This window comes from Pagrus major, chromosome 14 (genome assembly GCF_040436345.1).
Source record: "Pagrus major chromosome 14, Pma_NU_1.0".
Taxonomy (NCBI): domain Eukaryota; kingdom Metazoa; phylum Chordata; class Actinopteri; order Spariformes; family Sparidae; genus Pagrus; species Pagrus major.
In genome coordinates this window covers 5451564-5476123 of record NC_133228.1, presented here as the reverse complement: position 1 = coordinate 5476123, position 24560 = coordinate 5451564, and the positions used below count along the sequence as shown (strand labels likewise).

Here is a 24560-nt window from a genome sequence, read left to right as displayed (position 1 = left end):
AAGGTTATTTGTCAGCGTCTCCCAAAATGACATGCATCACTGTTCCCAAAACAACGTGGCCATTGCACCATAACAAGATACACACGCTGGACCTTGACCATACAGTTGCAGTTTCATTTTTTGTTTCCTCTGACCACAGTTTTCCTCCAGAGGCTTTTTTCTTTGTCCAAGTGATCAGCAGCAAACTCCAGTCGAGCTTTAAGGTGCCACGTCTGGATCAAGGGCTTCTTTCTTGCAGGGCAGCCTCACAGCTCCTGTTGATGTAAACTCACTTGACTGTGGATACTGACACCTGTCTTCCAGCAGCTTCTAATTTTTTTGTCTTTTGGTGGTTTTTGGTTGACTCTTGACCATCCTGACCAGTTTTCTCTCAGCAGTTAGCATTTTCTTCCTGATTGTGGCAGCAACATAACTGTGCCGTGAACTTTATACTTACAATTGTTTGCACAACGGATTGTTGGACCTGTGACTGATTTGAAATGGCTTCAAGTTACTTTCATTACTTGTTCAAAACAACAATGCACTTTTTCAGATCAATGCTGAGCTCCTTAGACACTCACTAGACTCAGCTACGAACACTACAAGTGTTGTTGGTTTGTTTACCGGTGCAACTCCAGCTCTGGCTGTAAGCATACCCGATTTAGGATTTTATCAGTTGAATCTGATTTGGCTGTTCAATATAAACATTCAACTATTCGTCTTTTGTCAGTTCAGCGCCACACTAAACTTCTTTATCAGCCTACATCAGTATGTTTTACCTAAGCCTCTGTCAGATTTCCTCAGTCAGAGAAAGTTTGAGTGTGCGTCCTGCTTATAGTTCAGTACTTCACAACGTCACTCCAGTCGGCTCCTGACATACACTCAGAGCAGTGCTGGCCCTGGGCCAGATTAAGATTTGTGCCCCTAAATTGCACAACTGACTGACAAAAAATCTCCAACTAACTGGCTAATCAACCCTCAGAGGGCAGCCTTAGATGTGCCAGCGTATTGTTTTCAGATTTGGGATTTTACTTTTTTTTTGTTTAATTTTCAGATACATTTTCATCAAACATATAACCATTATTATAACCATACAACATAAAACACGACTTGTAAAACGCTACAATGTCAGAAATCACATTTTTATTGGGGACCCACTAAATTTCCCTGGGACTCACTCAAAGGACCACCTGTGGGTCCTGGGGACTCACTATGTCGAAAACCTAGCAACATCACTAACATCACTAAATCTACTGCTTTACCTTCAAAACAACTATAATCAATCAACTCCTTCTACAGACAGGAAAGTTATGGCTTAAGCTTTACTGCATATGAAGTTATGCACAGTTGGATTGTTCGATGTGACAGATAAATTAAGGTGAACTTCAATCATCGCTTTTGAATTTTTATTCAAAGGATTTACATAACATTAAAGCACATGGTAAATCGTGTGAACTTACAAAAGAGCTGCATGATCTGATGTGACAGTATCAACGTGGCTTCTCAAACAGAGAAGGCGTTCAAAAATAAGCATTCAATACAACACTTCCCCCATGCCCCCCTCCCCGCCCCAAAAGAAGAAAATGCATAAAAGCAAACACATTAAACACACACACAAAAAGAATTCGACCACTAAATAATGAATAAGACTAGCCTTTAAAATAAAGCCTCAATTTTCCCAGCTGGTCTGGATGCACTCCAAAACATTTGGTACCTCACAACTAGAAACTACACTTTCTACTGAACAGGTAGTGATTTCTCTGTACATGAGGGTTTCTGCAGACGCCTCTCCCCTCCTCCCTGTCCGTCGACAACCTTTACCCTGTGGCGAGGTCAGAGGTCATCCGGCAAACGTGGGCCTGGTATGGAGCCACTGTGTTCAGGCTCGGGGTAAGGCCTCGTCATGAAAACTGGATCTGCTGTACAGTGGGAATCTGCAACACAGCCACAGAGTTTAGTTAGAGATTAATAGTTTAACGTATATCTATATGTAACATATTTATAATACAGATCAGTGAACTGCTGCTGCCTCAGTGTGTAATTTACCTGTTGATATGAGGTGGTGTACACCATGACGTTCTGCTGCTGACCGTCTGCTGTGATAATCCCTGCTGGCAGTGGATTTGCTGATCAAGAGAGAAATTGTTGCATATTAATGAGACTGAACCAAAAATGTAAAAAGCAATACAAACATTATGAAATATATGTCAAAAGAGGAGGAATGAAAACCAACATTAGGACTTTAAAGCATTTCACTTACTGAAGCTATCATCTGTGAGATCCTCTCCCAGGCCCTCTCCCACAGCCACCCCTGGAATCCCCTTCTCCCCCTTCATGGCCTGGAAAAACAGCAGAGAAGCAGAGAACATCACACATATGAGCACAGCAACATCTGGAATGAGTAACAATGTGGTGTGACTACAAGCTACACTGACTGAAAATATACAGTATAATTATTTAAAAAACAGCATCAGTGTGGTAAATTAAAAGCAGTATTTTCGTATTCTTTTAACCCCAGCGTTGCCATATTCTGATAAAGTGTAATCAAAGCTAACCTAACTGTACACTAACTTATTGTGCAGCACCTATCCAAAATGGAAACCTATTTAGCTTACATGTTCTTGAAACATATTGGTGGGAGAAACATCTGAGGGTGAGGCTAACGTGTCTAACATTAGCCAGGCTACGACTTATTTCTACATGGCACTCTAGGCTGCCTTACAGGTTATTGTAGCCCCACAACACATGTAGTAGGAGGTCCCCGCTCCATCCCACTATCAGCTAAGGGGTCCTTGGCCTGAAAAATGTTGAATCCCCTATTATTGTTTGTTTGTTAAAAACTTTGTACTGCATTCTGTAATCATACAGCTTCATAAAATTTGCATTTTGGCCCAGAATTGATCAAAACTGGGTGACTTAGGAGCAATTATTACACTGGAATCAATCTGCCAACACTATCTCTAAACCTAAAATATAATTTAATGTTTGTGTGGTCATTTTGTCTCACCTCTCGGAACTTCTGCAGGTAGAGCTTCAGCGGCTCCACGTACATGTCAAAGCCCAACGTGGACATGGCGAACAGGATGTCCTCCCCGTTGATGGTCTTCCTCTTCTCCTGGTGGCAGCGCTCACTTGCCTCTGATGTGATGAAGCTGATGAACTCGCTCACACACTCCTGCACACACTCCTTGGCATCTTTTGCTATCTGTGGAGGACAGAAACAAATTACAGAAGGTTGTCTCAAATTAAATGGCCTTATGCAATAAATATGTTTGTGTTTACACCAAAAGGAGAACTAAAAAAATAAGACAAAAAGCTTTCATTTTTTAGGTTTTGTGCAATATTATAAAATCTGCACGGTCTTCAGCTACCAGTGACATTCTTCAACAAAACACATTATGTGTATACTTGAGCTCTAACAACTACATAAAACATATTTATTTCCTTCCCTTATGGTTTCATAAGGGAAGGAAATAAATATGTTTAATGTAATTAATTACATTAATCTTTTTTTTTCTGTATTTTAAACCCAACAGTGTTTACAGTCATATTTGCTTCTTCTTCCCTGTCTTTTTTGGCGCATTGCTGCTATCTTGGTGTGTTACTTCCACCTGCCAATCAGTGGAATAGTGTGAAACAACCGACAGGACTGTGGGTGCAGGTGACAAACAAAACACGGGCCCATTCATAGAAAAACTGCTCCATATTGCTACTATAAGTCGAAAACGGAAGTTATGTCTTTAACCCTCTCCACAGTTGGGTGTGCCAGAATTGACAGTGAATTCAGAGACAAGCCGATAAAGTCAATCTGCTGGGTTGTGTGCAAAGAACTCTTCTCCCAATTCACCGACATGCCCAGTGCAACTCACTTGGATGTTACATGCTACGCCTCTTGGAACAAGGCAGCGCAGATAAGCCCATTGATGAGGTAAGGGAGAATCTCTACTCCCAACAGACACAGTGATGTCAAGGCTGCCCTCATGCATCTTAGGGACTGGCAGAATGGAAGGACAGCATACTGGTTTATAGATTATGGGTTTTCAAATATGGTAAAAGAGTAGATGTCATTTTAAGGATTTTAAACTAAGTAATTTAACTTTTTTGGGGAAAAACTATTATATAAGTATTATTAAATGTCACACATGTCTGGAGGGGAAAATCATTTTTTTTGACTTAGAGATAGACAGAAGTTTACCTCAGGGGTGTACCTGCTCTACAAAATAAGTAAAACAACCTGCAGCTATTTTGAGAATTGTCGTTTCTTGCCTCAATGCACCAATTACCCGTCTTACTGAATGTAGTGCAAAAAAAGCATATATAAAATATTCCTACAAAACTCCTGCTAGAGTATTCCTGCTCCTTTCCTTCTCTTTCGCTCACCTTTCCAGTCTGAGGAACGGCATTCTTCATGATGCGAGCCACGTTGGCAATGGGAAGATAGATGTCCTGCTCCCTGAAGTTCTCTTTGATACCGCCGTCGTCATGGTCATTCAGACCCTCCTCTGCATCATCTACACAGAGCAAAGACATATAGGATCAGCTCTTAGTGATGAGAGCTAAAAAACAACAACACTAGGGGTTGTTCTTCTTTTGCTGCTACTCACCATCTTGAGACTGAAGTACATAGTGACCAGATGCCATGTACTCTCCAGTGATGCCCAGCTGGGAGGCGTCGGTGGTTGAGCTGTCTCCGTCCATCTGCAACAAAGACAGTCTCGTTTAAACATATGAGGCTATAGAAATATACATACTAGACATATACTCCATGGAATCACACTACAAGTCTTACTTGACAATTATTAACAAAGCTTCCTCCTACACACACAAACACACACACACACACACACACACACACACACACACACACACACACACACACACAAAGAGCAGACATTCTCTTTTTGAATTGAATGGCATTATACTAAACACAAAAGACTGACCTAGATCATGTGAAGCAGGTAGAAAAAAGTACTAGAGATGAGTAGATATAAATTTGCCTTGGCTGCAATAATAATTTAAGAGAAGCTTTTTTCACTCCTGTTGTATGTAACAATATATATATACATACATATATATATATATATATATATATATTGGGACATTTTAGTGTTTCACTTGATTGTTTATTGTTATTCTTTTTGGTCCTAAAAAAAAAGCGATATGTTTCATTTTACTTTCATTGCATATCCATGCATGTGCATACATGTACCCATATCCCAACACCCCTAATTAGTTTTGAGTAGCGTATGTATGTTGACACCATCATCCATGCAGATGGATTCAATTTGCTCATCTTTGATTTGAGCAATGATCTTATGCAAGCTGATGGGTTATTGATGAACACAAGACAAGAACTTGAAAAGAACTTAACTGATTTATTGAGGGAAATTACAGCGTGTGTCTGTGTCATTTGAGCTTGAAAATTATAAGGGACCCTAACTCAGTTTCCTTATCACCAGCTGGGAAAACAACTGGACAAAATCAGTAATTAGTTCCAATCCAATCAATATCACTGGTTGCTGTTGTACAGCTTCTTTTTTCAGCTTCTTAAATGTGGGATTTGTTGCTTTTGGGGATGTTGACCGCCATTCAGAATTTAGTTGATGATTTAGTCGAAAATGTATTATCCAACAATCAAAGATGGCAAGATGGGTACTCCCCCAAGCGGACATTTTATGTTTTACGATCAAAAACAGCAATTTTACATAATTTTGGACCAATACTATTACCACATCGGTGTACAAGCAGACAAGAAATAAACAACCAAAAAGGTTAATAGTAACATAGTCCACTGAGGATAAACTACAACCATTAGATGTGGGTAAAGTCGTTAGTTAGTTTTGATGCTCTTCACATTGATCTTACATTCATTCGGCTTAAATGGTGCCCAAAACAGCTTGGGTACTGCGCCTAAACATTTTAATGGTGAGGGAAACGCTGATATGTAAAAGTGAACCGAGTTCTACACAAAAATATATTTGGAATACGTCACAATAGGCTGCGACAAATAATAATTCTTTCCCACTACTTTCTAACCACACCAGTTTTGAACAGAAGGGAATATCCCACTCCTACATGCATGCTGGCCTTTGTGCAGCACTGACTAATAAGGTTCATCAGTTAATGGACCACAGGATAAGCACAGATGACTGAATTCGCCTTTGCACCATTATTACTTATAAACAATCCACCATACAAAGGCTCGGTAAGTCCATGTAATTAGTGACCATGATAATGATGGCCATGCACGAGCAGCAGAGGGACTTCTGGGTGTTTTGAAGAGAACTTCCATGACTAAAATATAACCTATTCTGACACGAACATGCACGTCCAACGCTATCAACTCTCCTCCATTTTAAGTCAAGTCAAATATTGAGCCAAATGTGTGTAATACTGTAGGGAACAAGCTACCACAGCTGACCTCGCTATTCATTAGGTCACTGACTTGGCGAAAAAGCGGTCTGTTATTGTGCCAAATGTTGCATTCAGATCATTTACGGTTAATATTTTTTTCAAGTTTTAGAGGACGGAGAACAAAGGTTACCAACACATGACCCATCTTTTTACATTAGGCGCAGTTATGTATGGAGTGTGTTTGCGGGCTCATGGGGAGGAACACTGACGAGAAATTCAAGAGTCTGGCACAAGCCTGCGGCTGCGAGCTACCTTGTTAATGCTGTTTACACCATTGCAACTTAAATGGGTAAAGATGCTAGTTAGACAGCTGGAAACCCGCGATACGGTTAGTTTACGTTAGCCACACGCTAAATACATTGATTTGTGTTTAGCTACCGTATGCTAACTAGCAGATGTCAGCCGAGGGTATGTGAGATGTTTAGCTAACGTTAGCTAATGTTGACTCACGAATGGAACTAGCTAGCCGGTTCACTGCTTAAAAGACTGAAACTAATGAGTTCGACATGATGGAGAGAGACTGTCCAGCGGGCTTTTACCTCTTGTAGTTAACCTATTCAGGTACATAGTGTCCCTTGAATATATTTTCATTGTAAATCCACCGCAACTCGCGCCTGCTGAGACTGCGTTGGCCTGTTCTTTGTCGTACAGAGCGGAGCAAGTCATGGCCGGGGCCGAAATGTTAAATTGTAATTTTTAAAGTTTCGCCCGCTGGATACTTCCTGATGAGCAGCCCTCATTCACTCAGACAACAAATAAAAAATCAGACAGAGACGGACATTTCCATTCGAGCTAACGAGAAATCGGTTAGCAATCATTGGCCGGAGCCAGGCACAAACCTGCAATGAAGCCCTGGTTGGTTACCTTCCTGAGACGGCTGTTTGGTTGGACAGAAAATGGCTGCGAAAGGACCAGTCCCAGCGCGGAGCCACGGCTGCACTACCGCATCTGGCCGGCAGAGGTCCGTGCTGCGTTCAGGGACTCATCGCAAGCTCCTACCTGCGTTACACAATAGCAATAGTGGCCACAATGTATTAGGAAGTGAAATTGTTAGTGTGGCTTTTGTGGTCGGTTGAATGTGATAAACGATTTTGAGTTTTAGTTAGTTCGATGACCATGGCTAAGCGCACAGTCACTCCATTTCGAGATGACAAAATGAGGAGAAAATACACACCGGTCGGTCGTAATCGCAATATGTTTCAATAATTCCTACATTTATGGCAGCATGCAAACGCATCTCTTCAATCCTACAGGTTTTCCCGCAAATGTTCTACCCTCCCTCTGCCTCTGTGAAGACACTGTGCGGGACGGTCCTTCATTAATCTTTCAGAAGTAAGACAAACACTTCAGGCACCTGCAGTGCTGAGCCGGAGGATCAAACCTATACAGAAAGCCCATATATGCCCATCAAAGTCAATTTAGGCGAGTTATAGCACACAGTTCAGAGAAGCGTTGACATTTCACCACTCATTTTTCACAAAAACAAGGTAGGCTGTAATAACCCGAAGCTTCTCCGGCCAACCAAAGCCTCAATTCATTGGCGATTGTATTGAATCAGTGCGTTTCATACAGTTTATAAGTGGCCGTGCAGTGAAAGTTAGTGTTGTTTACCAAACCCCCGAGAGGCAGCGGTTTAGTTACATGTTGTTCGCGGTTTCACCACAAGATGTCGCCACATTACCGTGACAATAAGAAACGATATGTTCTAATGTTGATGGCTGCACATACAGAACCACTTATTCACATCACAGTACCGGTGCTGGTCATTTTAAATATTTATACTTTCCCTCGTTTCAGCCAGACTCTGGCCTAAACACACAATGAAACATTCTTCATGAAAAGTCTGAGATCAGCAGTTCAGTGTCAGCTTTTGTTATTTGATTGGATTGCACACCATAAAACTGTGACTATGTTTTAATTTTTACAATCTTGGGGATAGAGTTTAAATGCCTTTGAATTAAGTATTTTCCATCCTGGTAGAAAACACCCAAGAAAGTTGCAAAGAAGCAACTTGCTGGTGTAAAAAATAACATTTTGAGTTTTGAAATTCTTCTTTTTTTTTCTTCTTTCAGCTGTCTGCCCAAAATGTAAGTTTTGGCATTCAAAAGTGATGTATCAGTTCACGTCATCCAGTGCAACCCACATCTAGCCTACAGCCAGACAGAGCTCGGGTCAAAGTCCCTCCTCACTGAGGGTGTTTGTGGTGTTGATTTTGTGTGTCTGTGCTTAGGATTAACAGCAGAGGAAGGTTTCCAGTATCTGAAACATGGACCCGCCAACAGGGCCGTCATCGGAGCCTCATGACTACGACCTGCTGGTTATTGGAGGAGGGTCAGGAGGCCTGGCTGTGGCTAAGGTCAGTTTACCCAGTTCTTACTAAGCTCTGCAGTCAGTCGGAGTATTTACAGTACACTGATTTGTTTCCTGTTATTTAAAAACAATATTTTTGTGCTTTCTGCTTTTTAATTGTTCTGTATTTTTTGAAGCTTTGAGATAAAGAGCAAGCAGTAATGACAGAAAGTAGGGCCTAAAGAAAGTTTAACTCCATGTGTTCACACACATATTCATATATACTTTCTTATACACTACATGTATATAATATAAGAGGCATAGCAAAAGTAGAATGTGTGTAATGTTCGTTGCTACCACAGTTATTTATTTATTAATTTTATATCTGTTGCTGTGCAACATGTTGTTCTGTCAGACTTTGATCAGGCACAAAGCAACACAAATTAACAGCATATAATACAAATACACAGTACATATCTGAAAACAACAGCAACCTGCAAAGGTGCCCTCACAAACATGTAAAGTGAAATGTGCCTTTTCACATGTTCAGACATGAGTTTAACATTGTCACATGTAATTGGCTATTTTCACATGCAAACTAAAATTTTAACAGGTGAAAAGAAAACAATTTCACACGTGAACTAGAAATGTTCACAAGTGAAATTTTAGCTTCAGTTACATACATTCATATGCGATTGACTTTTTTAAGGGCTCAGAAGGTTCAAAGGATCATTTAATTGTCATTTTACAACACAGGGTTGTACAATGAGAAGCAGCTGTATTCCTTTTATTCTACTTTTATGGTGGTGTTGAGGGCAATTCAGGAGTCTCACAGCCTGAGGAAAGAAGCTCTCTGTTGTCTGCTGGTATGACTGTGGCTGAGTTGGGTCATATCTTGTAGTATCCTTTTTCACATGTGGATTAGAATTTCCACATGTGGATACAAAACATGGCACATGAAATCCTGTATTAGTGTGACCACTTCATTACTACATGAGTACTCAGTACTGTGTCTTGCGCGCGTCTCTGACGTCCACAGAAAGACAGACACCTGGCACAGTACTCGCAACTTCTGTGTTCGTTTCTGCTACAAAATGTGTCTTCAGGACCACAATTTCCCATAATGGTACACACACACACAGACTCATAAAGTCTAAATATTAACCAGCCGACACTGGTAAATACTGTATGTTTCAAATGACAATGTGAAAACAGTGTAACAGTGTCAAAAAGGTCTCCAGTAGTGATGAACCTACAGATAATTATCAGCGGAATCTGCAGCTCCCCATTCTTATAATGGCAAATGGACTGGCATTTCTATAGCGCTTTTCCACTTGAACTGCCCAAAAGCATTTTACAACCCATTCACACTCTGAGAGAGGCAGAGACTGCCATGCAAGGTGTTCAAGGCTGCTCATCAGGAGCAATTGTGGGGTTCAGCATCTCGCTCAAGGATACACTGACATGCATCCGGGGAGTTGGACCAGCGTTCTTCTGATTACTGGATGACCCGCTCTACCCCCTGAGCCCCAATTTCAGCGCATTGTTAAGCTGTCTCGTCACAAGTTTACAGTTTTGATTAACTCGCAGCTCACAGTGTCTTTTCATTTGCTCCACAGCTGCTGGATGTGTAGACTGGCATCGGGTTAGTTCCCCGTATCTTCTTAAATAGGGATGATATGTCGAAATTAGTTTCTGCTGCCCCCATGTGGCCAAAAAAACAGTTTCGCAAGCGAGCTCAAGCTATTTCTGTTTGTTTGCCATTGGCCAGTCCATCAAATAGATCACATTTTTCATATTGCAGGTGATTATTAATTTTATCTCATTCTCTTTTATATAATTTGATGACTAAAACAGTGGCAGTTTGAGATTAAATTACAGTGCATTAGCGACATACTGTATACAGATGCCATGAGGGAGAAATGAAAGGAAATGATGGGGTCGTTTCTGAGGAGGATGGGTCATCACTAGGTGATGGATGTTGGGAAGGTGTTTGTGCAAAAACATAAACTCATATAAAAGTTTGGATTCAAATGACTGTTGACTATTAGGTATGATTTCAAAACTGTCCATTTATTCATATTCGTATTTCATTTGGCTTTAAGTTGCTCTGCATGCATGCAGCTGTAACCCCTGCTTCGCTCCCATTGGTTAGACTCCACTCCACCAACTCAGCCTCATAATTGCTGCTAATCTGGTCAGTGAACGCACACTTTTCCAAAGCACAGCTCAGATAATTATCATATTAATGGGCTTTATGGTAATGGGATGATCTGTGATCAGCTCTAGAGGAAAGTGGAAATGAGATGAAGGGGCAGGAGCGCGGATTGTTGAGAGGGACAAATGCCTTACCCGTTTCAATATTTAATTTCTCTCTTTCTCGGTTGCAGTCTGACTCTGTCACTCTCATTTATTCTGTTTTGCTCTCTTCTCGCTCCTTTAGGAAGCTGCAGGGTTGAGGAGAAAGGTGCTGCTCCTTGACCTTGCGGCTCCCTCTCCAAGAGGGACCAACAGGGGTGAGTGCTTAACTCTCAGTCTGAAGAGGCATGGTGATTATGAGTCATTTCTCCTCTCTTCTCTTCTCTTCTCTTCTCTTCTCTTCTCTTCTCTTCTCTTCTCTTCTTAAAATTAGATAACTATTATAATTATGTATTAGAATTGTTTTAATTAGATATTGTCTAATCTCCTCACTTCTCATTGTTTCATGTCTTTCCTTTCCTTTCCTTTCCTTTCCTTTCCTTTCCTTTCCTTTCCTTTCCTTTCCTTTCCTTTCCTTTCCTTTAAGTTCTTGTCTTTTCCTCTCCACGTCTTCCTTGTCTTCTCTTTTCCTTTCCCTTCCTCCAGAACTGGGAGGTTCCAGTCTGAACACGAACAGCATCAGGAAATTTCTCCACCAGGCATCTTTCCTGGGAAAAGCAATTCAAGACTCTCAGAAATATGGCTGGAGGGCGAAGGAGCAAGGTAATTAAAGAAAAATCATTCATTTTTAATTGTGATAATTGTGAAGCATTCAGTGAAATCAAGATTTTAAAACCAAATGAGACATGACAGTATAAGAATAGGTAATGTGACCGAATACATAATAATGGGCTATACATAATATATCAATCATCTGCAGCAAGTATCCAATGTCTGCTTCATGTCAGTGTCTCATGGCTGGAGAGAGCTGGTAGAGGCTGTGCAACAGCAGGTGAAGACTCGCAGTTTGGAGCTGAAGAAGGAGCTGAAGCGCTGTGGAGTCTTTTACCTCCATGCTCGTGCAGAGATAGTAGCGCCCCACACAGTGGAGGTAAACACTTACGAACACATCACGAGGAGTGAGGGGCTGACATGCAATAAAAGGTCCCCCAGCTGGACCTGAACTAATGACTTTATATTTATATGGTCAGTGCCTTAGGTCTCTAGGCCCCCAGGACTATATGTAGTCCCAAATAGTGGTGTTGAATCTTTATCCCTTACTTGTATATGTAGTTTACAGTAGAAGTTTAAATGCATAGTTTTAACTAAGCATTGCCAGCATACAGATGATTTTGAATACTGCAGTTTGACTTCATCAGTTGCCCTTCTATGCTAAATTGTTTGGAGGCAGAAAATTCAAATTTTGCCAAAACAGTAAAGACTAGGACTATGAATATCCTTCTGAAACACACGTTCAAAAAGTCACACCAGCAATTAAGACCTAAATCATGATTGACTTTATATTCCTAAAGAGAAGTTGAGCGTTTTCTTAATCATGTAATCACATTTGTCACGCCGGTGGAGATTAGGAGTTGAAAAAGTCTCAGTAGTATGCTCCTTTTCAGAAAAGCCATCAGCCCGGCAAACCTTCTGCTCACCGTGATTCATGTGGGGCTTGGCTCCGGCATAGGCGGAGGTAGAGCATGTCATCCAGTAATCGGAAGGTCTCTGGTACGATTCCCCCGACTCCTCTGGCTGCACGTCGAGTAATCCCAGATCAAGATACTGAACCCCAAACTGCTCCTGATAGAGGGTTGGCACCTTGCATGGCAGCGTCTGCCATCAGTGTATGGCTGAATAAAGTGCTTTGAGCAGTCAGTAGACTGTAAAAGCACCATATTGCGGAATTTGAGCGCAAGGCAGATAAGACTAAGCCTCACAATTAAATCTGTTGTTTGCCTGACTGGGTAAGTAAAAAAAAACTTTAATGCTGAATCAGATCTTAAATTGGTCTCTCGTCCATGTTGACTGCTTAGTGAAACTGACTGGAAGGAAAACAGAGCAGCGAAGGACATGCAGCATGTCCTTGACCAGTGAAAATAGGTTGGAGGTGGATGTGCTTGAATCTAAGCAGAAATAGAGTACAGCATTCAGTGTGGTGGCTGACTCAAGTTGTAGTTCAGTGGTCAAAATGTGATTAGAAATAGAAATCATGGGAACCATCTCTTTCCTAATATCCTGCATGTGGCCCTTACCATATGGCACAATTCCATCATCAGTGTAATCTGTGTTTTTTCTTGTTATTGTTTAATCAGGTGACAGACATGAATGGGAGCAAGAGGCGTGTGACAGCAGAGACCCTGGTCATCGCTACAGGGGACAGCCCTCAGTACCTGGGCATACCTGGAGACAGAGAGTACTGCGTAACCAGGTCACCCAGCACTCAAACACTACATTCTGTTTCCACTTTAAAAGAAATGTCTGAATACAAACAGACTGTGAACATCACCTCTGAAGTCCCCTCTCCCTCTCTCCTCCCAGTGAGGATCTCCTCTCCCTGCCTCACCCCCCTGGTCGGACTCTGGTGGTAGGCGGGTCTGCAGAGGGGCTGGAGATCGCTGGCTTCCTGTTTGGCCTTGGGCTGCCGGTCACCGTCATGCAGCAACATGACCTGCTCCAGGGGTTTGATCAGAAAACGGCACAGAAGATAGAGAACCACATGATCGTCAGTGGAGTGAAGTTCCTTTATCACTGTTCACTCACCAAGGTACTGAGTAAGATAAAGACAGGGATTGTATCACATGAATTAGAAAACTGACAGTCAGTTTTTTAACGTTGTCTTGCTTGTGTCTGTGTTAGGTGGAGCAGACTGAAGCCAGCAGTAAGGATGTTGTTTCAGGTAAAACAACTGTTAAAAGCTGAATAATCAGGACTATGATAGAAACGATAGCTTACTGAAAAAGTAGTGTGAGACAAGTAGTTAAGAGGCTAAACATGGTGATACAGTGCTTTTTCACTTCAACTGTTCAACTCAGTGCACTTGTATTTTTTGTGTTAAACTTTTCCTCAAAGCTGAGCAGAACTCTGACCAGAAAATACTCCAGATTTAACTCCTGCGCCCCACAGACATTGATGGAAAGTAATTCAGTAAATGTACTCAAATGTTGTACTTCAGTTCAATTTTGAGGACTTTGGCTTGACTCGAGTTTTTGCTTTTGTGTAACTTTATACTTCATATACAGGTCAGTGAGCAATATTGTGCTTTTTACCTCTCTATCTTCATTTAAAATATGTATCAAGTACTTTTCAGAATAAGAATTTACACAAAAAAGTATAGGTTTATAAGATACAATGCATTGTTACAGATTAAACAAGTGGGCCTTACTTTTTTAGCTTGTGGCACCTTACAAAAAATGAGTATCTAGTTGAGGCCCTTTATCACATTTCAGATGTGAAGAGGTAAAGCTTCCAAATATTTCCCAAAAAGCAAATGTTAGAGAAAAGTCCAAAAACTTTGTTTCTTTTTCATCTTTTCTATCCTCGTTAATTATATCAAGATCCCTCAGATTTATCACTGACTAAACTGTAAAGTAATAGTAAAATAACTGCATCAGTATTACTAACTTACTTATTAATTACTTGTAATGCCATATTTTGTAATACAACAATTTTCCCACAAAATTAGTACTTTTACCTTCGACACCATCAGTACATTTGGTGATGATACCACCAGCAATGTACCAGCGTATTTGTAAAATGTGGAACTATACTTTTACCTTAGAAAATGATCAATAAATGATCAAAGTACTTCTTCAACCACTGCACACAGACCCTTTGATGTCCAACCTTCCATGATTTATAGATCAAACTCAGATCACCTTTAGAAGATGATCGTTAAAGTTGTCCAGCAGCCTGTGTTTCCAAAGATACCAAACATAACAAACTGAGTAACAGGGAGAGATCTCTATCAAAGTTACAGACAACCCCCGGACACTCTGATTTGATTGAATTTAAAAATGTAATTCAGTTAAAATTTAATCCTATTTCAGTAAGGATTTAGAGCAATCAGATAAAAATATGACACTGTATGTGGTGCTGTCATTTAGTCTGTCATCTACTTAAAGGACGAGTGATATTCTATATTTTTCTAACTGTAAAATCCCATGAAAAGTAAGCATGCGTGTATCAAAGATATATCTTCTTCCTCTGTGTCATCGAGCTTCACTGTTTCCCCAAAACTATTAAAAACACGTCAGCAGGTCACACTGTTGTACTCGGTCACACGTTCCTTCATCACGATGAACGTACAAACTACTTTATTGTGACTCAGTCGCACATACACCGTCCTGCTGCCCCAAATACTCACTAGAGTACCTAATGTGGAGTAATCAAACAAAAACAAACAAATACAGCATTTCTCCTGTTTGAATAACATTTGATAAAAACTACAGTGATCAGCTGTTTAAGAAAAGCGTTTTTAAAGAATGAAATGATATATTTCTGAGGTGTTTACGTGAAAAATTGACATTTTAAGAAGGAATCAAATTGTCTTAGTAGAGAAGTCAGAAATATTTGAGAAATGGACTTATGAAGAGTTGATTTGTTTCTCATTAGATTTGTTGACGTCAAAGAAAATGTTGAAAACTGCAGCCTCAACTTGTAAAATGAATTTTAAGCTGTCATCACTATAAACAATTACAGCTACTTAAGTTACAAGTGAAATTCAGAGTTAATTAAGATGTTTATGCTGAACTAGAAGCTAAATCAGTTACATTTTGTATTATTATTATAAATAGATGATTCTGCAGCAACACCGCAGCAGTTTTCTAAGGGGAGACTTCGAGCGACCATCATCTCTAAGGAAGGCCAAACTATACAGGAAGACTTTGATACAGTACGTCATCTATGTCCAATTCATATTTAATGTTTCTCTCCAATAGTTCTCTTGTCAGTGTTTCAAAGATCAGTAGAAAGCAGCCTTGTTATCAGATTGAGGACCATGAAGTCTTGTGACTATCCTGTGGATGTTTACCTCCCTTCAGGTGCTGCTTGCCGTTGGAAGGAAAGCCATTACCAGCGACATTGGCCTGGAGTGTGTTGGGGTGCAGCGCAGCCAGGAGTGCGTTTAGTCTGTCCATATTCATTTTGGCGTCAGTTTGTGCAGCGCGTCATGGTTTGTTAACAGTGTGTGTGTTTTTATGTGCGTGCAGCACCGGCAGGATCCTTGTGAATGAGAGGGATCAGACCAGTGTAGATCATATTTACGCCATCGGATCAGTGCAGCATGGACGCCCCTCCGCTACAGGCCTCTCAGTGCATGCTGGGACACTGTTGGCCCGTCGACTCTACAGAGGAGACAGCATCTTGGTAATGAGTTTGTAAATAGTTATACTGACTGCAACATTATGTATAATTTTTCCATGGCCATTGATACATGAGTCTTACAGGGGCCTTATTTTTTGGCATTATTCATTCTGCATGTGTTTTGAAGCCTGTGTATCAGCCAAATGATGCGTATGAGACATTAAAGTTAGAAACAATTTGAGCTGACATCATTTTTCATTCACAGTGTGATTACTCCAATGTGCCCACTGTTGTGCTCACTCCACTGGAATATGCTGCCTGTGGTCTGTCTGAGGAGAAAGCTAATCTAACATTTGGCGAAGCCAGTATAGAGGTACACACACACACAGACACACACACACACACACACACACACACACACACACACACACACACTAGTATACATACTCAAACAATTACCTAAAATCAAAATGTCTTCCCTTTTTCCAGGTCTATCACAGCCACTACTGGCCCCTGGAGTGGGAGCTTCCTGGAAAGAATAAAAACTCCTGCTATGTTAAAGTCATCTGCCACATCCCTGACCATGTATGAGTTTTTAAGCTGTACTAATAGATTTTTCTGTATGAACAGTAGATCAAGTAACTGTGTAATGTGAAAGGTGTCATTTATCATGAACCCACAAAGAATTATGAATAGTCCTGCAGTTGCCGTCATCTTTATGAAGTGTTCTAGCCGCTTTTAGCTCATTGATTTGGTTTTACGGCCCGTTACATAACTGTCCCGTTCACTCTCACTGCTCTCATCATGTTTTCGGAACCAGCAGCTAAATAGCCAGATCTTTATCTCAGGAGTCAGTAGAGCCCAAAACAGAACTATATGAATATAGAAGTTAGATTTTTTTGTCTGGCAAGAAACACAACTCCTGATCAGTGTCTTTGTAAGGTGCTAATATATGCTAACAGCTTGTGGTGGCCCAAGTGGCCAAACAATCACTTAATACACATTTTAATGCTTTAGTGTTCTCAGTACCAGGAATGGAGCTGATTTCTTTTTTCAGATGGTCCATTAGACCTGATGTCTCTGATTGTGTGAATTGGCTTACATTTCCATGCATCTTTGTTAGCCAAGTCTGTTCTAGTAGAGTGGAATCTGCCAATGTTCTCACTTAATATGTTAGTTTTCTTCCTATAGTTGGCATTTAACTTTACATTGTGAGAATTAATTTATCAAAAAGTATGTCACGACATCTGTAGCATAATATAATATTGCTCAGTATGGCATATGATGAGGTATCACTATGCAATCATTTACAATACTAAGCACCTAATGAGGCAGCTGAAGCTATGTGATATGTCTAAACAAACTGAAGGTCCCCCCACTCGCCTCCCTGAGTGTGAGCTTTTTCCATTTCCCCCGGATATTTAGTCATAATGCCACAAGTTGTGCAACAGTTCACACCTCATTAATCCACCTACCTTCTGTTATATTTTTAGTTCTGTCCACAACTGACTTAGCACCACTTGAGATAACTGCATTTCAGAATGCATCTCTGCCAAGCTGGTGGTAACTGTTATTATATATGTTCTCTGCTCATTTGCACTGATTATGTGTGTGTTAAATTATACTGCCATCCGTGCCATTTTAATTAGGCTTTATTCCCTGTCTGCAGATAGTAATCATGATTGAGATACACTGCAGCCATCAGAGCCACTAAACTAGCTTATTGATAGGAGTTGGTCTCTATTGTTTTAAATGTCTTCTTGTGTGGACAACTTCAGTCAGTCTGGAGACTCAGACCTGGACTTTGGATTTACCTCTGACATTACAGGAGCTCTGACTTGAAGTCAATGAACTTGAGGTTCATTTGAGCTTTGTCATAACCCTGATGACTCAATTTCCCATTCAAGCTTGAGAACTCTCTTCACATGACTACAATGATGACTAGGACTCAGTTCATTCAGATGGCATGAGATTGCTCTGACTCTGACATGGGAACTACTGTAGACTCAGGCAAGATCTTAGAGACTTGGAACCAGGCTCAGGCTTAATAGAGGACTTGGGACTGGATTTAGACGTGGTTTTTCTCACTCTCACACTGAGTAACTTGGACACCACTCCAACACGATGGCTTTAATTGCCCTCCGGGGACAAATAACGTTTTTTGAATTGAATTGAATTGAATTAACTCACACACTGAGGAATTTGGATCTGCAACATGGGAACTAGACTTGTACAGGATACTGGGGACTTGAAACCAGGCTCAGTCTTGAGATCTCAGGACTTGCTACTTTATTAAGACATGATTTCTAACTCTGATAAACACATTGAGTAGCTGGAACTTAACTTGGCCATTACATGGATGACTCATATACTCATTCAGACTTGAGGAATTTGAACTCTACTAGACCTGGATGTTGACAGTACTTCAGGAATTCTGAACCAGGCTCAGATTTGAGGAGACTTGAGGAAGTTGAACTCTACTTGACTCCGACTCGGACAGCACCATAGGAATTCGGAACCAGGTTCAGACTTGAGAAGACCTGGAATTTGAAGATTCCCACGTAGTAGGCAGGACTCAGACAGTGCCTTAGGAATTCTGAACCAGGCTCAGATTTGAGAAGACTTTAGGAAGTTGAACTCTACTTGACTCCGACTCAGACAGTACCACAGGATTTTGGAACCAGGCTCAGACTTGAGAAGACCTTGGATTTGATTAAGATTCCCACATAGTAGGCAGGACTCAGACAGGACCTCGGTGACTCACATTTGGGTTTATTTTTGAGAACAAAGGAACTGTGACTTGACTTGGGTATGAACTTTGCAACTCCAGAACACAATTAAAGAGCGTTGCACTCAGCTTGGACTTAGACTCTCACATACACAGATTTGGGACTGACTTTAGATGTGATGTTTCAGATCTGATGTGATTCAGACTTCGAGTATATGAGACTCCAAGTGGACAGAGCCTCGCCTACTCAGACTTTAATCTCTGAGTCTAATATGATATTGGTGCCTCTGAACATCTTAAACATCAAGAACGTATAGCTCAAACTTTGGTGGACCTACCACAACACTGCTTTGTCTCGACAGGAGCGTGTGGTTGGTCTCCATGTCATGGGCCCCAATGCTGGAGATATCGTCCAAGGCTTTGCTGCAGCAATGAAATGTGGTCTTACAAAACAACAGCTGGATGCTACAGTGGGCATCCACCCCGGGTCAGCCCAAGTCAGTATCCCTCTTTCCACACTACTTCATAAAAGCTCTGATAGCTATTAAGGCACAAACGGCTATCTGCTGCTTTTGACACCTATCGATTTTTTCCTCCAGCAATAATATTAATTCACCATCACCTCCTTAATGTGCTCTCACACTCTGCTTTGAGGTACTATGCTGTGAGGTCAGTTTTGAGAAATTACCATGTTCAGTCCTTGAAAAGGTTCTGCTGTCTGGGGTCAATGCCAGGCCAGCAGAATCAAATGAGTTTGCTGCTCCGAATGCTGAATTATTCATGGACAATATTTAATAAACCTCATCGCTCACAGTTTATCTCTGTGCAGACTGACCCCACAGTACATGAGCGGGTTAATTCTCTACTTTTTTAAACTTAATTAATAAGACATTCAGTGGAGAGTTTAATTGAGGTCACAGCTAAGCTAAGAAGAGGTCTGAGGATATTGTTTAATGGCTAACCCCGTTGGACTGATTGATTAGGTGAATTGATTGCTCTGAGGGAGGGAGGTTTCTGTAATTATGAACTTTCGATTGATGTTTAACATATTAGAGCTCAGAGATTTGGTCTTAGATTTCAAGCGTGTTATGCTTTTAAACACGTCTGTGTTTAGCATACATTATGCTGTCACTTTTGTTCTTACTACACTGAGTCATATTGAAGAGTCTTGGACTGCTTGTGGGCACACATCATTTGGCTTTCCTTTATAAAGTTCCACTGAAAAGTCCCACCAGACCTCTTTTATAGCTAACAAAGGCTGCTGGTCACTATAACATGACATACATTTTGGGCAGAGTTTGCTATTCTGATTAAATTACCTCATATTTTAAAGCCACTATGTGTAGAGATGTGGGATTAGAGCATCTCGAAAGCTACTCCTATCGTGCTCTTTCTCCATTTAGATTTTTTGTTTGTGTTGTTGAGTTTTGGAGATATCTGCCATAGGGATGCTTCCTGATCCCAACAAGGTCTGTGGATTATCTTGAGTAAACAGGTCATTATTTCTGGAGAGGGAAATTGCTGTTGAGTTTTTCAAATGAAAATGTCACCGTTTAGCCATGAGAACTTTATAATGTCAGTGTTGTGTTTACAGTTGTTGAGTGGTCAAAAAACAAACAAACTATGAATGCATGTTTTATTTGTATAAAGATTTGACAGTCAAAAACTTGGAGCAGTCTTGTGTTGGATCAATGGGGGATCAGGGACATGCATTGCTGTATGACTCTTTTTTCATACTGGAACTGGGAGGATATTTACAAATATCATAGGGGCTTTAAGACATTAAGCATATGGAGAGTTAACATTACTTTCTATCTCGCTATTAATTAATTGCAATTAGTAAATGGAAATCACCATCCTACAGTTGGGCTTCAATTGGGATTGAATTGGGCTTGGATTTTCATCTCACAAATGTTACTAAATGATAGAATCTGTTTATATTTTCTATGTAGCGACGAGGACAAAGTAACTTTTCTCACACTCTCAACTTGTGCAGGGCAGTATAGCCTCCTGGCCTGCTGACTTACTCTGATAAGATCTCTCTCTTCTGTCTAGGTGCTCATCTCATTGACCCAAACCCAGCGTATGTCTGAGGCCCTAATGATGCGTGGGAACTGCTGAGGTTAGCCCCCTGCTGTCAATCACAGTTGCCCCTGGCAACAGTGCAAGACAGCAGGGAAGGGCTTGCTATCACCCTGAAGAGAGATGGCGGCAGGATGGCCAATGGACCGTCCCATGACATCCTCACCTGAAGCCTGACAGACAGGCGGGCGAGGACCGATGCTCTGCTGCTGACTTACTTCCTGTTTTTGTGCGTGTTATTGTCTGTGCTGCTTTTTAGGTTTGTTTGCATTTTTTATGAACTGTGTGCTTGAAGCGTAACTTTGAAATACAGTAGCATTGATGCATTTTAATGGCTCTCGGCTTTAAGGGAGATAAGATGCTCCCTAAGGTTCTGCCTCTGAAAGCCCCTGTAAGCTTTAATATAGCAGAGTTTTAAAGGCTGTTGGAGAGTGATAAGACTCTGGGATTTGATGCATTTACATGGAGTGAAAGCTCGGGCTTAGACTCTGTGTTTTTATTGCTATGGCACAGGCCTCAGGGATTTTACAGCCTTAATTTCATGTAATGAACTAGATGAGGATTATGGAATTACCCAAATTAATTGTGTTTATCGGCGAATGCTCTTGCTTTAATTGATGCATATGGTGTCTTTATTGAGACATTAGGCCAGAGTTCCTGATGCACTCTCTTTTTTGCTTTTCCACTTTTATATTCTCTCTCTGGTTCAGCACCGCCAAGCATAACGACTGTCTTAAAACAACTGTTGAATATTCATGCAGATCATTATGTGAAGTGTCTCATACACATGAATGCAGCGACCAGAGTGCAGATATTTCCTAAAAGCCTGCTGCTGACCCTCTAAGTTTAGCCTGCCACCTCAACTCTACACTCTGCAGAGTACAGATGTGCAAGGGCGTCATTTTTTATTCTCTTGGTGCCTTGCAGCTTGTCACGAGTACAGCTGTTCCCATCCACTCCATGTTAATGCCTGTAGTGGCATGCATTGTGCTTTTGCTGGCTGAACGTTGCAGCAATTAGATGCAAATCTTGCAAGGTTATCCTCCAGACCATCTTCTGATTCCCCCCCTGACAAAGCTGCTCGTGTAAGTAAGACAGATATCCTAATTAGAAAAAGTGCACAGGAGTGTCTCTTTTGGCATGTGCCTGAAAATGCCATTAGAGCATAATTTGATCAAGGCAAAGCAGCAGCCATGACTTTGTGCAGGTCTCACAGCAAGGTTAAGACGCTGCATAGAGGTCTATCTATCACTGCCTGCTCCTCTTGGACAGTGTTCAGAGGTTTCACCTGACCCCATGAGCAGTGCGTGCTCTGCTACCACTAGATGGCACTGTAGCTGTATTGGGAAGCGGATGAATGAAGCAATAATTAGTGCATTTTGTCATAACTGGAGAGAAATAAAATAAAACTGATGTGAACAGATGTGTGTGTTGAAAAAAAATATTACAGTAATACTGACTCTGCTACTTAGAGCTGCAACGATTAATGGATTAGTTGTCAACTTTGAAATTCATCGGCAACTGTTTTGATAATGAATCAGTTTGAGTAATTTTAGGAGAAAAAAAGTCTAAATTCTGTGATTCCAGCTTATTAAATGTGAGTATTCTGTGGTTTATTTCTCCTCTCTGACAGTAAATTGAATATCTTTGAGTTGTGGACAAAACAACACATTTAAGGATGTCATTTGGGGCTTTGAGAAAAAAAAAAAGGTCTACATTTTTATTTATCTTTTTACATTTAACAGACCCCAAAAAGTAATCAATGAATTGAGAAAATAATCAAAACATGAATCTACAATGAAAATAATCATTTGTCGCAGTCCTACTACAACTACTCCCATAATGTCTGTAACTACAGTCACTGATATTGCTGCTACTATTCACACTGTTGCTTTTACTGCGAGCTGTACACATAAAACTGCTTCTTTAACGATGTGTACCACTACACATACAACCACTGCAACTACTGGTATTAGTACAATTACTGTAGCTGTTACTATGACAACAGATGGTTATAGATACATAAATCATAATTAATTGTGTCACCTTTACTACTACAACTGTTATCTCTGCTAGTCGTAGATTTAATATTACTTTTAACACAATTAGTATTACTCTAACTAATCCTTGTACCACCACTACTAATACTACTACTACTACTACTACTACTGCTACTACTACTACTGCTACTGCTAAAACTCTGATGAAATCAGAAATCAAAGAAAAGAACTCTATATTTCATCACAAGTAAGAAGAAGCCCTGCTTCTTTGACTTTAATAATAGTAGCAATACTACAGTAAAGAAATACTCTGTTGAAGGGTTGAGGTACTATCGGAAATAGTTTGAGTACCAACAGTCAGTATTCACTATTCAGGCCCATTCTAGAATAATATATATTATTTTACAGGATTTTATACTGCTGGGTAGCTTGTGAATATCCCCCTGGATAAGGGTTGGTCTTATTTTATCTTAATCTATGACATACTTCTCAAAATGTCTCCAAGTACAGTAAATGAATAAATGTACTTAGTTACTTTTCATTATTTCTTTCATGTTGCTTTATACTTTAACTCCACGACAAGTCACAAGGTGATATTGTACTTTTTTACTGGGTTTACTATTACTAACATAATATGTGACCATCTTGTAAATATGTTATTGTTCTGAATTGTTAAAGGTAAAAGTATCCAAAAGTAGCCTATAGAAAGTAGTTAAAACTGTCTCCTCCTTAACAAACCACAACACTGAAATGTTACTTAACCATTACTGCATCTGTGATAATGATCCAGTTAGGCTATATGATATACAGTATTAGACTCACACAATCTAAAAACAAGTTACGTACCTTTTCTGTTGCTGGTAACTTTTAATCAAGTTGATTTTTCAATGCAACTTTTGAATTAAGGGTACTTTATATTATTGTCTTGTTAAAGAGTGTGTACTCATCCTTTACTGATCTGTACTCGAGTAAATAAGGCTGCCTAAAAACTGTATGTAAGTACAGCACTTGAGTAAATGTACCAGTGCTTAAACTGCTTCTGACTTTCACCTCTTCTGCAATTACTGCAACTAATTCTGCAAAATTATCCCGAAATCCTCTTATAGCTCTGCCTCTGTTTTATAGTAATAATGAATGACATGTGAGGGTGGACATGAAGAAAGAAACACCTTCCATGTTATTCTGAGTGACCACAAAAGTAGAAACTCCTCATGCTCCCACCAACAGAAGCTGTTTTTATAATGTGACAGGAATAATGTGTCTGTACTGGGTGTGTATCCTGCAAAAACATCATTGTGTATTCCTGTAGTTCCCTCCTCAAAGAAAAGGTTAAACAGCTGCTTTTAATGCTCCTTGAATAGAATCGCACATCTGGACGCGCTCATTTTCTCCGAGCGGGGGTGTGCCGTCCCTGCCCCCTCCCCCCCTCCCAGCAGCCCGGCAGTGGTACGCTCCTCGTTGGATGCGTTCAGCTCATTGACCGGCAGACAATCCTCATCAGTACCACCAGAGCCCGGAGCTTCCCACAGACCGGCCCTTCATTCCCCCACAGAGCGAGCAGCAGCCTGCAGCCTGTCCGTCCCGTC

The 24560-nt window shown here is 40.6% G+C and overlaps 2 protein-coding genes across 4 annotated transcripts; one reads left to right on the top strand and one right to left on the bottom strand.

The window, feature by feature from the left end:
• Positions 1–1371: 1371 nt before the first annotated feature.
• Positions 1372–7378, bottom strand: nfyba (nuclear transcription factor Y, beta a). Of its 2 annotated transcripts, none has more exons than XM_073480911.1 (7): positions 7233–7378; positions 4584–4677; positions 4360–4490; positions 2987–3184; positions 2240–2318; positions 2026–2105; positions 1372–1913 (listed from the first exon to the last, which is right to left on the bottom strand). In XM_073480911.1, the coding sequence occupies exons 2-7, from the start codon at positions 4675–4677 to the stop codon at positions 1881–1883; spliced, it is 615 nt and encodes a 204-aa protein (XP_073337012.1). In that variant the 5' UTR covers positions 7233–7378; the 3' UTR covers positions 1372–1880. The 2 variants fall into 2 exon arrangements, with proteins under 2 accessions (XP_073337012.1, XP_073337013.1); XM_073480912.1 differs by lacking the exon at positions 7233–7378 and adding an exon at positions 6933–7160.
• A 299-nt stretch (positions 7379–7677) lies between these two features.
• LOC141008512 (thioredoxin reductase 1, cytoplasmic-like) lies at positions 7678–22397 on the top strand. 2 transcript variants are annotated; one of them, XM_073480910.1, is made up of 15 exons: positions 7678–7725; positions 8624–8749; positions 11126–11198; positions 11527–11643; positions 11829–11971; positions 13176–13291; positions 13402–13627; positions 13720–13759; positions 15657–15754; positions 15903–15979; positions 16071–16227; positions 16430–16537; positions 16654–16749; positions 19255–19389; positions 20948–22397. In XM_073480910.1, the coding sequence occupies exons 2-15, from the start codon at positions 8660–8662 to the stop codon at positions 21011–21013; spliced, it is 1542 nt and encodes a 513-aa protein (XP_073337011.1). In that variant the 5' UTR covers positions 7678–7725; positions 8624–8659; the 3' UTR covers positions 21014–22397. The 2 variants fall into 2 exon arrangements, with proteins under 2 accessions (XP_073337011.1, XP_073337010.1); XM_073480909.1 differs by having other exon boundaries at positions 7685–7880.
• The last annotated feature ends 2163 nt before the right edge of the window (positions 22398–24560 follow it).